General features: G+C 36.5%; 4 protein-coding genes and 1 non-coding gene across 6 annotated transcripts in view; 3 read left to right on the plus strand and 2 right to left on the minus strand.

Annotated features, from left to right (window-relative positions):
- The window catches only part of LOC107845622 (DNA-directed RNA polymerases II, IV and V subunit 12), an 8,884-nt gene extending 6,172 nt beyond the window's left edge, over window positions 1-2,712 (plus strand). Inside the window, exon 3 of the mRNA XM_016690050.2 lies at window positions 2,425-2,712. Within this exon, the coding sequence (XP_016545536.1) occupies window positions 2,425-2,447 (23 nt within the window). The 3' untranslated portion in view covers window positions 2,448-2,712. The remainder of the gene's footprint in view (window positions 1-2,424) is intronic.
- On the plus strand, window positions 1,260-1,405 carry LOC124888378. The gene has a single exon (XR_007046504.1). It is a non-coding gene; the product is annotated as a small nucleolar RNA snoR134 (small nucleolar RNA).
- A 574-nt stretch (window positions 2,713-3,286) lies between the features above and the next one.
- On the minus strand, window positions 3,287-6,079 carry LOC107844871 (CASP-like protein 2A1). The gene is made up of 3 exons (XM_016689206.2): window positions 5,617-6,079; window positions 4,582-4,699; window positions 3,287-3,791 (listed from the first exon to the last, which is right to left on the minus strand). Exons 1-3 carry the CDS (start codon window positions 5,799-5,801, stop codon window positions 3,519-3,521), a joined length of 576 nt encoding a protein of 191 aa, XP_016544692.1. The 5' UTR covers window positions 5,802-6,079; the 3' UTR covers window positions 3,287-3,518.
- A 2,210-nt stretch (window positions 6,080-8,289) lies between these two features.
- LOC107845488 lies at window positions 8,290-11,396 on the plus strand. The gene is made up of 4 exons (XM_016689839.2): window positions 8,290-8,651; window positions 10,169-10,205; window positions 10,729-10,850; window positions 11,088-11,396. The coding sequence occupies exons 1-4, from the start codon at window positions 8,379-8,381 to the stop codon at window positions 11,148-11,150; spliced, it is 495 nt and encodes a 164-aa protein (XP_016545325.2). The 5' UTR covers window positions 8,290-8,378; the 3' UTR covers window positions 11,151-11,396.
- Window positions 10,855-14,315, minus strand: part of LOC107845487 (ultraviolet-B receptor UVR8) — a 7,726-nt gene continuing 4,265 nt past the window's right edge. The window contains exons 2-5 of one of the 2 annotated variants that reach the window (XR_001666865.2): window positions 12,542-12,758; window positions 12,046-12,358; window positions 11,412-11,964; window positions 10,855-11,252 (exon numbers count right to left, since the gene is read on the minus strand). Coding sequence is in view for 1 of the 2 variants with exons in the window: in XM_016689838.2 (XP_016545324.2) it covers window positions 11,480-11,964; window positions 12,046-12,358; window positions 12,542-12,758 (1,015 nt within the window). In the remaining variant the exon portion in view is untranslated. Of the gene's footprint in view, window positions 11,253-11,323; window positions 11,965-12,045; window positions 12,359-12,541; window positions 12,759-14,315 lie in introns of those variants that run through there. The other variant, XM_016689838.2, reaches the window with a different exon arrangement.

The raw sequence follows: 14,315 nt of genomic DNA on the forward strand, positions 1-14,315 counted from the left end.
AAATTCTAAGGAAAATCAGTTGATTTTTTAGGGTTGGAGAAGGTTGACCTTAGATAGCTGTATAATTCGATTGTAGGGAAGAAAACTCGTTTTGAGCATCCAAGGGCGCAACCTCAAGTGGTCAATAGAGTGTGTTGAAAATCATGAGGTCTTTTCTTTGCTTGTTACCCTTTTAATATTCATGGAAGCTTTGGAGGAATACTAAGTTTTGAAAAACAAAACAATTTATTTGATTGAGGGGTTAGATAAAGCTTGTTTGGACATCAGGTTATAGGAAATCAGTTGATTCGAGGTTCAAGCAAGTTGACCTAGATAGCTATTGCTCGATTGTAGTAAAGAAAAACCTTTTGAGCAACCAAGCTTGCGACCTTGTGGTCAACAATAGATGTCTAGGTCAACTTGCCCGAGCCCTAGAATCAACCTATCGGAGTTCGGTTTTGCTTGTTCTGACATCACATTATAAGAATAAACAGTTGATTCTAGGGTTCTAGCAAGTTGACCCGGACAGCTACAGTAACGGTAGGAAACAACTTATTTTAAGCACCCAAGCGTGTGCAACCTAGTGGTCAATGAAGTGTGTTGAAAATCATGACAAACTATTCCGGCCTAGGTGAACAAGAGTTATCTGGTGCCTGTAGTGGTGGGAGGTAGAGGTAGTGGTAGTATGTACCCTGTGGAATTAATCAAGGTCTAGCTGGCCCGGACATGGTTATAAAAAAAGAGACTTTTGACATACTAAGGAAGTACCCTTTTTAATGTTATAGTGGTAAGTTCCAAAGGAGATTTTAGATTAGTAGCTTTTAAGGCTTTTGGTTCTTTTTGTTCTAACTTTGGTTTGGTTATTCAATGGAGAGCAAAACAAGTGTTGGAGCAAATTGTTTGATCTTAGAAAGATGGAATGTTCAGATGTTGTTGTAATTTTGATATAGTGAAATTTCAAGTGCTATTATCTTTTCAATTAGCCTATTCGGCCGGTTGGGGATGGAATTGATGTGCTTCTATTGAGTTGTAGAAATTGCATTTAAATGTGGTTATGCTGTTAAAGAGAAATCTGAGAAGAAGGCTCAAGTAGAACATAGAACAGTCTTAGAATTGTGATGATGAGATGCTAACATGTAAGAAGATAGAACAGTCTTAGCCGCCTCCACAGAAAACCTAGCTCTCTTCTTCCGATCTCCAATGGAGTCTGAATAATTTTCCCATTTATACACTTATTTTTCGCTTTTCGTTTCATTTTGGTTAAAGCAAACTGTAGCTCTCTTCACATAGCCTCCCGGGCTCATCTGAACTTTTTCACATGAAGTTAGCAGCCCCAAAGCTCGTGCTATATGTTTCGCCACGAAGTGTTGCAGCATTTTGTACCTTCTATCCATGGCTTATCTTTGTCAAATCCATGGCTAGACCCCCCTTACACTAGAATTTTTGTACTTGATTAAAAACACAGTCTTAAGAGTTATGTTGGTGATAATTAGTATGGTTTTTAAATCTATTTTTACTATTGTGCAACTTCTCAAAAAAATAATCTATTACTATTGTGTTCATTAGGTAATGCTTGCTAAATTCTGAAGACAACCATGGAACTTGTCAGCAATTAAATAGTAGTAGTATTTTAAGTATTGGCTCATTTAGTGAACTTAATATATCACTGTCTTTTAGTGTTGCAGTTCGTCTTGATTCACTGATTGACTAGTTGTGATTGTCCGTCAACTTAAAGGGAAGAAATTGAGAGTGGCAAAAAATATTTTTTGGATTAAAGTTTATCTGCAGGATTGTATTCAACTGTACTGTCATGTCGTGCACGTATAATCTTCTTGGTGAATTAGCGTTTGCCTTTTGGTTATTTAAGTAAATCTCCAGCTGAATCTGATATAAAAGATATGCTTCGGTTGTTTAAGCTGTGTGTTGTGTTTGGCTGCCATTCTTAATGGTCCATAAGCTGTCAGCAACACAGTCTTGTTAGATTCTGTTCAAGTTAGAGGATGTGGCATACTCTTTTAGCATTAGATTCGACCTTAATGTAAACATATATGTGCTTTAAAATTGTTCAAGTAAGCCTACATACGCTACTGATGCGCTAGGTCCGCCACTGGATTGTTAATCATTTTTTTGATGGATAACAACTTTGATAGGCTAGAAGATCCCAAGTTTGTAATCCTAAGATGATTTAGTAATGCATATAGCTGTGTTTCTTCGTTGTAAATCTAGAGATTCTAAAGCTAAATAAACCATTCCCCTCTGCAAGGTATATACAAGAATCTTAGTAGTAGTTTTACAACAAATCAGAATGTAAACACTATCTCGAAGCACGTCTTACTTTGTTGCCATTAGGAATCTGAACCAACCTTACAATATTTTACTTTCTGCGCTTTTTCAATCTTGTTCGTTTCTACTACAAGTACGCTAACCTGCATTGTTTTGGTGCAGTCGTGCAGTATGAAGCTCGGTGATGCTTGAAGCCATTTGGAAAAACAGCATGTGCTTGCTCGTATGGAAGTAGATGTTAAAAAACGTAATAGCTACTGTTAAAAATCACGCGTCTCAGCGTGGCTATTGTGTGTTTTTACCTTTTTACGTCTGATTGCATCGTGGGTGCATGTTGTTAGTCTAATTTGGCAAATTCAACACAAACTCAGCGTGGTTGAATATTGTAGAAATGGTTTAAAAGACAATGTCTTGTTGTGGTCTCTTGTGGAAAATCTGTTAAGATCTTCATGAGTTGTGTTTTACTTTCTTGATTATTGTCAATTTTTCCATTTTTTGTAGGGAAAAAGATTCGAAATATACCTTTTAACTTTGGCGAAATTTGCTGCAACACGCCTCAACTTTGCGAGGGTCCTATGATTCTCGTCGACTATTTATTACTGTATTTTTGTGGCATATATTTGTCCAACTAGATCACTACGTGAATACACGTGCACTGAGCGCGTAAGAGTCTTAAGAGTCTGAAGTGGTTCAACTGGATAAATATATATTACAGAAATACGGTAATAAATAGTCGAGAGGGTCATAGGACCCCCGCAAAGTTAATGTGTTACAACAAATTTTGCCGTTTAGGTATATAGCTGACTGTTTTTCCTTTTTTTTAAATTCCACTAATAGGTGTTTGGATTGTTATAAGTTGAGTCTGGAGCCTAAAGGGCAACCGTCATTCGTGATGTCCGATCCACTGACCTATCCGGAAAAACCTCCAAAAGAACCATTTGTTTCACTCCAAGTAGGAGGGTAGAACTTACGCAGGTCGTACCACTACCTCAGGCGCTGTTTTTAATAGACCCTCAGCTCGAACTAGTCAAACGCCATCACATAAATGAAATTGAGAAAGTAATAGTTATTACATTCTGCAAAAACCTCCAAAAGAACCACTTGTTTCACTCTAGGTAGGAGGGTAGAATGTACGCAGGTCGTACCACTACCTTATAGGCTGTTTTTGATAGGCCCTCAGCTCGAACTAGTCAAACACCATCACTTAAATGAAATTGAGAAAGCAATAGTTATTACATTCTTGAAGTGTACATAGGCTAGAAGTTAGCTATCTCTATACCTCCTTTGTTATTGTAATGTCCAATTGGTGCTTCATATTTGCTAAAAAGTCTGTAAGATGAAAGCAATGAAATCCCAACATAGCAAAGGCTAACAATGAATGTAATGGACACAGATGAAGTTGCCTTTTTGCAAAAACCATCAAATGAACCACATGTTTCACTCCATGTAACAGCAGTATCCCCTTTGTATGCTAAGTATAACACCTCTGTTGATGCAGCTCCAGCAGCCAATATTATGTATGTCAACACCTATAAGCAAAATTTTAGCATTTGAGAAAAAGAATTTGAACTTTTATACTATGGCATAATACATAAACATAACTCTCAAACTTGGCGTCAGCTGACAAGTAAGCACTCTGACTCTGAGAGTTGCATGTCTGGACACACTGACCCGAGTACGCTCCAATTTCAACCCTGATGTTGTGAGTTCGAGTCACCAAGAGAGGGAAAAAAGGTGGGAGCTCCTCGGAGGGGTTTAAGAAAAACTGGCAACTAAACATGCCAGCTTGTTCACATGTGGACACCCGACGCTGCCGTGACACATAAAATTTGAAGGTGTCTAGATGATCATTTCGTAAGCTGGAGTGTTCAACCGACACACTGAAAGCAAGTTGAGGTGCATGTCTAGATGATCTATACACCTCAAGTTGGTCTCAACGGGCAAAGACCGGAGCTTGCTCGGACGGCAAGCACCCTCTACTTCCAAACCCTGATATCGTGAGTTCGAGTCACCAAGGGATCGAAAAAAGGCAGGAGCTCCTAGGAGGTGTTCAAAGAAAAACTGACAACTAAAAACGCCAGCTCGTTCGCACGTGGATGCCCAATGCTGACATGACACAAAAATTTTGAAGGTGCCTAGATGATCATTTCGTAAGCTCGAGTGTTCAACCGACACAATGAAAACAAATTGACGTGTCTAGATGTGTATACAAACCTATTCATATTTACTTTTTTCTAGCCAATATACCTAGATTATACATTGATTATCCATCCTAAACTTGGACTAAGATCAAAGATGTAGAATATATTGGAAAATAACCTGATCAATTAGGAAGAATGTCCATGCTTTAGGCAATGTTGTAGGACGAGGAAGAGCTGCAACTATAGCTGATAGAAGTGAATAAGCTGCACATATTCCATTTGCATGTACTAAGTACCTACACCACATTCAATATTTCACCTTTTATAATAGGTTAAATATAGCGATTTCGAAAACGCAAGGTAAGACTGCATACGATACACCCTTGCGACGGGGCCCTTCTCTAGACCCTGCGCATACAGTGGCGGAGCCAGGATTGACACCAAGGGATTCACAAGTGAATATAAGAACTAACCAAAGGGGGTTCGACATTTACTATATATACATAAAAAATAATTTTAACCACGTATATATAGTATAATTTTCCATCGAAGGGGGTTCGGATGAACCCCTACCTTATATGTAGCTCCGCCCCTGTGCACATAGCAGGAGTTTTAGTGCATCGAGCTGCTCTTTGTAGCGATCTCAAAAATTTTGTTAAGTTTGAAGGTGTTAAAGTATGATAACGAATATATAGAATATCATTTTGCATGCCAAAATTTTCGAAAGACTAGTACAAGGTATGTTTTAATATAAAGAGATAGGCTTCCAGTTCTCCCGAACTATGGCCAAAGTTACTACGACACACTCCAACTTCACATGGGTTCTATTATCCTCCTGAACGCAATTTTAGCGTATTTTTGTTACCTTTTTGTGCTGACGTGACACCTTTATTACATAAAATGGTACCCATGTCAAAGGTGTCATGTCAGCTATAAAGGATGACAAAAATACGCTAAAATTTAGCTCAGAAGGGTAATAGGACCCCGTGAAGTTGAAGTATGTCGTAGCAAATTTGATCATAGTTTAGGGGTACTAGATGTTTTACTCTAATATAAATGAAGTGAGAGTTTAGACAGGTAAAGATCAGAATAATGAATAGTTGGAATATGAAACTGACGAAAATTGATAATTTACATATATTTTCGACTATTAACTCAATACACTTTATATCGTCAGTGCATAAAACTTCAACTGATTGACAAATATAGTTACCTAAAAGTCCCAAGATCAGAGTAAGAAAGTGAACCAAAATCATTGGTTTGAGAATCCTTAAGCATGATGACAAGTGCCACTACACATAGAGCCATAGGCAACAATCTCAACATCATCTCAACCATATTGCTTCCAAAACTTTCATTCTCCACAACATTTTTTTGTGTCAAATCACCCATAATCATTGGAATTTTTTTTTCTTTCACTTTTTTCAAACACAATTGGACTAAAATATTATGAATTGAAGTGAGAATGGAGATTGTAAGAGATGGCTACTACTTATTTATGAGTTTTAGATGAGAGGTTGGGTGGATTGGCTATTTAATGCACTTAAAAACTTTCCACACATTTCTATGCAAAACATATTAAAGCACCTTGATTTGATAACTATGCATTATGGAGAACATATATAGAAAAAATAATAATTCTTTTCATACTTGCAACATGAGCTAGTTTGCATTTATATCACCTAATGATATGATTGATGGATGCATTATGGAGAACATGTATAGAAATTTTCCTTTTTTTTATATACTCGTGGTATTTGAATCAGCTTGCACATAGGTTAAGTAATTTCTTGAAATATCTGTTCCTTTCTATCAAATATAGATATTGGATAACTCTGTCCATCAAAGTTTGAATTTATAAAAAGAAATGACAGAGTTTTTTATTCTCCGCTGAAATTTAAACCAACATTTTATTGATCTAACTGTGGTATTTGAATCAACTTGCATGTAGGTCTAAGTAATTTCTTGAAATATTTGCTACCTTTCATCAGTATAGATATTGGATAGCTCTGTCCGTCGAAGTTTGAATTCATGAAAAGAAATTACATAGTTTTTGATTCTGCGCTGAAATATAAACTTGCATTTTCGTGATTCTCAATCCATTTTATTGATCTAAGTGTGGTATTTGAATCAACTTGCACGTACGTAGAGTAATTTTTTGAAATATCTGTTACCTTTTATCAAATATATATATCGGATAGCTCTTTCCATCGAAGTTTGAATTCATGAATTTTGATTTTGCGCTGAAATATTAACCTGCATTTTTGTGATTCTCAATCCATTTTATTAATCTAACTGTGGTATTTGAATCAGCTTGCGCGTAGGTCAAGTAATTTCTTGAAATATCTGTTACCTTTTATCAATACAGATATCGAATAACTTTTCCATCGAAGTTTGAATTCAAATAAGGAAATTACACAATTTTTGATTCTCCGATGAAATTTAAACCTGCATTTTAGTGATTCTCAATCCATTTTATTGATCTAAGTGTGGTATTTGAATCAGCTTGCACGTAGGTCAAGTAATTTCTTGAAATATTTGTACCTTTTACATCAAATATAGATATCGAATAACTCCGTCTATCAAAGTTTGAATTTATGAAAAGAAATTCCACAGTTTTTTATTCTCCGCTGAAATTTAAACCTGCATTTTAATGTTTCTCAATACATTTTATTGATCTTTCTGTGGTATTTGAATCAACTTGCACGTAGGTCAAGCAATTTCTTGAAATGTCTGTTACCTTTTATCAATATAGATATCGGATAACTTTGTTCATCGAAGTTTGAATTTACGAAAAGAAATTACACAATTTTCTTTTCTCCATTGAAATTTAAACCTGTGTTTTGATGATTCTCAATTCATTTTATTGATTCCCAACTCCGGCCTTATAGATAAAACTAGTTATGCCTAGAACTTATGCGCAATAAGCAACACAATTTTTTGGAAAAATAGAATATACGCAGATTTTATCCTTACATAAAGGCTAAGAAATATTACTTTTGATAGACCCTTTGACAAAAACATAGAAGTAAAGGACCACTTATAATACATAAACAAAGAAAAGTGGATTCTTCTTTTTTTTTTTCTTTATTACTAAGGGGTCGTTTGGTTTGAAGAGAAGTTGTGTCAGAATTAGTTATACTTGGATTAGTTATGTTGAAATTAGTTGTCTTGGAATTAGTTATCCTGTTATTATTTTTTAGTGGTTGTTTGGTTTGCGGTGCTAAAAATATTTGTCTTGCATTCTTTGTAAGAATATATTATTTGTTTACAAAAATACCTTTCACCTTATATACGTGAAAAGTGATAATCAAAGCATTTGGAGGATACTTTTGTTATTTTATGGCTTTATCCCAAGATAAATTATCTTGAAATTATTATACCACCAAAAGAATGGGATAACTTATCCCGATACTATTTGTTAATTCCGGAATAAGTTATCCCAAACTTAGCAACCAAACAAGACATTAAAATTTTTGTCCTTAGACTATTTTTTATTCTGAAACTATTTGTTTTAATACTTTACACCAAACGACCCCGAATATTATTATTATTAGAGTAAATGTTCTGTTTTTACCTTAAACTATACATGAAATTGCTGAGACACACTCGAACTTTAAGAGGGTCTTATTATCTCTTGGACTAATTAAAACCGTATTTTTGGCAACCTTAGTGTCTACGTGGCACATACGTGGCACATCGGTGATTCAACACACTGAAGGTCCACGTAGGCACTAAGATTGCCAAAAATACGATTTTAGTTAGTCCAGAGGTAATAGAGCTTTTCTAAAGTTTGGGTATGTCTCAGCAATTTCGTGTATAATTTAGAGTGGTAAAAGAACATTTTCTTTTATTATTATTATTATTGGAAAAAGGTCTTTCTATCAATGAGTAGCTACTAGCCACAAATTCCCTCTTCAAGAAAAAAAAAAGAAAAAAGAAAGGATAACAACAACTCCCAAAAAGAAGAAGAAAATGGCACTACAACTTCAACATTTATCATCATCAACAGCACCTAAATTCACCACATCTACTTCTCTATTTCTACCAAATTTCCAAAATGTATGTGTCTCAAAATTAAAAAATATTAGAACCATAACAAGTGTAAAAAATAATCAAATATTATCATCATCATCAAGAATTAGAATAAGAAGAGGTATATTTTTGTTTAGAATATCAGCTTCACTTTCACCTCTTGATTTGACTGAAGATAACATTATCCAAGTCCTAGAAGATGCAAAGACTGAGGTATATTATAATTCTTCGTTTTAATTTATTTGTCTTACTTCTTTTTAGTTCGTTTAATAAAGAATGTTTGTTTAGTTTAGGGAAAATGCTCTGTTCCATCCTGAATTATACACAAAATTGTTTAGACACATTCGAACTTTAGGAGGGTCCTATTACCCTGGACTAATTAAAATCATATTTTTGACAACCTAGTGCTTACGTGGACCTTCAGTGTATTGATTCACGTATATGCCATGTAGGCACTAAGGTTACCAAAAATACGATTTCACTTAGTTTAGGGTAATAGAACCCTTCTAAAGTTTGGGTGTATCTCAGCAATTTCGTATGTAGTTTAAAGTGGAAACAGTGAATTTTCTCTTTAGTTTTTTCAACTCTTTACTTTTAATTGTTCACGTGAAATATTTAAGACGATAAGATTAAACGACATTTTGATATATTTTATATTTATGGTGTATAGTCATAATTCGATAAGTACTCGTTCATTCTTAACTAGGATTCTCAGGTTCGAGTGTTGCAAGTACTTCTAGTCGCTTTTGTTAGCAAGCACTTTACTCCAATGTGAGATTTTTCGCCGCGAATTCGGATTTGGTCGGACTCCAATGTGGTAGCGAACACAGTGAGAAATTAAGTACTCCATCCTTAACTTAATCAAGAATCTCGACTTTGAGTTTACTGAATATGGCGTCATCTGTGTTAGGGGTGTTTTATCGAGTCCTGCAAGTACTTTCAGTCGCGTTTGTTAGCAAGTGCTTTACTCCAATGTGAGATTTTTCGCTGCGAATTCAGATTTGGTTGGACCCTAATATGGTAGTGAATACAGTGAGAAATTTACTCCTTCATTCTTAACCAACGATCTCGACTTTAAGTATACTGAATATGGAGTCATCTTTGTTAGAGGCATTTTATTGAGTCTTGCATTTCCAGTCGTGTTTGTTAGCAAGCGCTTTACTCCAATGTGAGGTTTTTCGCTGAAAATTCGAATTTGATCGGATCTCAATATGATTGCGAACATAGTGAGAAATTAAGTACTCCTTCATTCTTAACTAAAGATCTCGACTTTAAGTTTACTGAATATGGAGTCATGTTTGTTAGGAGCGTTTTATCCTCAATGTGAGTAATTGGTCGGTATCGGAACCCAGTGGGAAACCCAAAAAGAAAAGTTATGAATTCATCCGAACCTAGTAACTTTGACTCAGACTCTGTATATGTTTAAAAAATCCAATATAGGACTACAAATGGTATATTTCCAACCCAGTAAAACTCAATTAAGTTGTGTGGTAGACTTTCGAACTCGAACTCATAAAGCTCAAATCTTGAATTCGTGTTGCTCTTACCACCTAAGTTGCTCGGACTCTTCAAAAATGTCTTCAGATGCATGTCGGATCCTTCAAAAATAGTGTATTTTTGAAAGATCCGACAACATTTTTGGAGAGTCGGAGCAACTTAGCTTTCCACTAGACCAATTCTAGTTTTTATCAATCTTCTAATATGTTTGTTTTATTGGTTGGATTCTGCAGTTGGCACAACTTTTTGATACTTCAGTTGGGATAACAGGTAATTTCTCATCTAAGTTCTTTTTTTTTTTTCCTTTTTTGTATTAAGAGATTAGCATTCAGTGCCCGGGGCAAAGTTGCTAAGACACACTTCAACTTCACATGGGTCCTATTACCTTCCTGAACTCAATTTTAGCATATATTTTGTCTCTCTTTTGTGCTGACGTGACACCTTTATTACATAAAATGGAGCCCATGTCAAAGGTTCTACGCCAGCTAAAATGGTTGACAAATGGTGTCACGTCAACTAAAAAGAATGACAAATATATGCTAAAATTTAATTCAGGAGGGTAATAGGAAACCCCGTGAAGTTGGAGCGTGTCGTAGCAAATTTGGTCATAGTTCAGGAGGCACTAGATGCTTTCCTTACTCTTGTATTAACATCAACAATAACATACCCAGTGTAATTACACAAGAGGGTCTGGAGGGGATAAGATATACACAAACCTTATCCCTACCTTGGGGTAGATAGGTAGTTTCCGATAGATCTTCGACTTAACAAGAGGAAATAATTTTTTTTACAGGGAAAGCAGAACTTGCAGAAGTGGATGGACCTTATGTGAAACTTAGACTAAGTGGAAAGTTTTGGCATAAAAGGTCTACTGTTGTAGCAAGACTTGGTAATTACTTGAAGCAAAGAATCCCAGTAAGTATATCTAAAATTTAGTGCTAATTTTCATTTGTCAAAGTGAGAAAAACATTGTCTTGGAAACAGTCTCTGATAGAAATGCAAGGTAAGGCTGCGTTCGATACACCCTTGTGGTGGGGTCCTTCCACGGACACCGCGCATAGCGGTAGCTTTAGTGCACCGGGCTGCCCTTTTAAAGTGAGAAAAACATTTTGAGTAGTAACATAATTTTCTTTGTGACTTTGTTCTTTTTAGGAAATCTTGGAGGTAGATATTGAAGATGAGAAACAATTAGATGATAGCCCTGCAAACTTTTGAGATTCGGAGCCGGTAGGAGTTGAAGAGAGGCCTTTCCGTTCGGTTCAAATTCAGATGGTGAAGTCCGCGCTCGTATGGAATGGTCCAAAGAAGCGCATCAACCTGCCAAGGGACAATGAGACGAGGCACTCGTTTTGTAGGATCATGCAGTAGGAACCAAAATGGACTAATAGTTGAGAACAATTTGTCTTGAAAGCAGACATTTATTTCTTGATGGTGTTTATAAAATTCTAATGTTATCTAAAACAACAGAGAACGTACCCAGTGTAGTCCGATAAGTGGGGTCTGGGGAGGGTAGAGTGTACGACTTATGTATTTCTCACGTGGCATTATTCAGCAACTAGAACAAGACTATGATCCAGTCCTGCAACAGCTTGAATGACTTCAGTGCCTTCTAAATATTCAACCAACATCGGCTCCGCTTCATCAGCTGAGCTGCCTAATCCAAGCCTCCCGTTCCTCCCGGAGCCCCAAGACCAAACCTCTTTCTTTGCTGTGAGAGCAAGGGAATGTGCCCGTCCTGCCGATACAGAAACAGGTGTCTTGTCAGCCAGCCCTTCAACAACGTTAGGAATGTTGGCTGGACCTTCCCTTCCAAGTTGAGAACTTTGGTTCCATCCCCATGATACGACACTTGTTGCATCTCCGGTTGGTTCTGATGAGGGATCGTTGCAAACTGCTAAAGAATGACCTAAACCCGAAGCTATAGAGAGAGGATGGAGCTCTATGTCAACGGGTTGCATTCCCAAGTCTTTGTTCGCTCTTCCTAACTGGCCATACACATTGCTTCCGCCACTAAACAGTGTTCCATCACCTAAAATAAGAAGATAGAAACGACCATCAACGTGCATTCATGCACATTACAAGTACTTACACATTAGTAAATGTGACTTACGGCAAAGGACAAGAGAGTGATCAAGTCCGCAAGCTACATCTGCAACTTTTAACTCGTCTAACTCCTCGATTGACCCGGGCTCCCATATTATAGGCATATCCTTTTCCTTCTCGATAGCTTCCATGACAGACTTCTCAGCAGCTTCAATTGCTGAAAATTCTTCTCTTGATCTTAGTTTAGTACTATTTGATTCCAGTGGAGATATCTCTAACTCTCTTCCTATCTTGCCGATTCTACCATCTGCATAGTATCCCCAGCCAAACAAACTCCCATTCTTACCTAGCGCAAGAGCATGTCCCCAACCTAATGAGACCTGCCATTTGCCAACACCAAATGAATTGACAACTAAACTCAGAAAAAAAATAAAAAATCTAAACAGTTCGACACTATTCACATTGTAGCACATCATATCATTATGTGTTCTCGGCTAAATTTCTTCTACCTATTTCTCTGACAAGTAAAACTTATTCTACCTTAAGCATCACTGGATAACCACCTTAACAATCTCTTCTCCAGGAAGTGTTTCAATTTTGGAAGGTAATGCAGCGTGGGTGATTCCTTTGCCAAGACCAAGTTGTCCACGCTTAGAACTTCCCCAAACCCACAGAGATCCATCATCTCCTACGGCGGCAGAAATGACACCTGATGCAAATGCGGCTTGAACTCTCACTTTATTTAGTCCTTCTACTCTTTTTGGTTCATTCCATGCTTCTCTGAACAAGCTCGACAAAAAGGATTTCCATGTTAGTAATACAAACACTATAACCCCCACCCACCTCTAAGTAACAGAAGAAAAACAAGACGGTGAAAACAGGAAGGAGGAGGAAACACTTGAAATTCATTGGAAAACAGAAGTATGCAATAAAAGAAAAGGCCACTTCATCTGGATACCCAGCATATGAGAAGAAATGTTAGTTTCCTACCATAACAGAGTCGACAACTAATTCTAGGACCTTTCTAATTCACTGATACGAAAAGAGCCTAGACGAACAAATAAAGAAAAGCCAGGATGTCACAATAACTCTACAACAACAACAAAAACAACATACCCAATATATTCCCACCAAGTGGGGTCTGGTGAGGGTAAGTGTACGCAGTCCATACCACTACCTAAGAGGTGAGATAGAGAGGTTGTTTCCGATAGACCCCAGGCTCAAAATAAAGCAATCTAGAAAAAGGAATAGTAAAAGGACAAGATACAATAGACATTATCACAACCAATAATACCATAAACAAGACTCACCCAAGTAATAAAACAAACGATACAACATTCGGAAATAATACTAGCACTATAGCTAATTAACATGGATAACAAAATCCTCCTACCTACTAGCACTGATACACTCGTCCCTACTATCTTTCTACCTAAATCCGCCTCCCCCAATAACTCTAGCATAACTAAATCGAAAAGAACTGCGAAAGATATTGAGGCGAAAGATATTGAGAAAAATAGCTCTTTTTCGCAGCAATGGTATCTGTCGGCACTATCATGGCAACATGCTTACAGTTACTGTGAACCGAAGGAACTATGCAAAGGTCTGGTTGCCCAACCAACTTATTAACTGCTGATACAATGTTCTGTTTCCAGAGTTCGGAGGAACTCGATGGTTTCCATATATCACATTGTCGGAATCATCCTTTGGCAAGATTAAGCTTTTCTTGGAAGCACCAAATCACGTGGTTCTCTGAAGTATCTAACGACGCTACTCTTTCAGATCATTCATCTTCATAATCAGGTCTCCCTTACTCCAATTAACCAAACATTATCGAATATCCATTTTTTATAGCATAACTTAAATTTTGCTATAAAATTATCAGAAATATTAGCCATGTTTTTTATTCTCTTTTCTAATTTTTGAGTTGGTTAAGTAATCATGTAGTAATAAGTTAGAGGAATTAAAAGAATATCTTGAATTTATGGAGGTTAGGTTTTGCTAGGAAAATCAGGACTGGAAAAAGATCAAGTAGTTACTATTTTGACAAGAGCTATATCCATTATCCAACATATGATTTAGCAAGTAGCTCCTATTTGGCCGTAGATTTTGAAGTTGAAACTTGTAAATTTGAATTTTTGAACTTGTGTTTGGACATGCATTTTACTTTGAAAAAATTGAGGTCAAGTGACATTTCCTCCGGACTTGACAATATTTTGAAGATAAATTTTCAAAATTTAAGAAGCATATATATATATAATAAAAACGAGGTTAAAAACAGTGAATAATGATTGATTTTTTAGTATAGCAGTTTGTAAAACCTACTCAGTACTCCCT

The sequence above is a fragment of the Capsicum annuum genome, chromosome 10, assembly GCF_002878395.1.
Source record: "Capsicum annuum cultivar UCD-10X-F1 chromosome 10, UCD10Xv1.1, whole genome shotgun sequence".
Classification (NCBI taxonomy): Eukaryota; Viridiplantae; Streptophyta; class Magnoliopsida; order Solanales; family Solanaceae; genus Capsicum; species Capsicum annuum.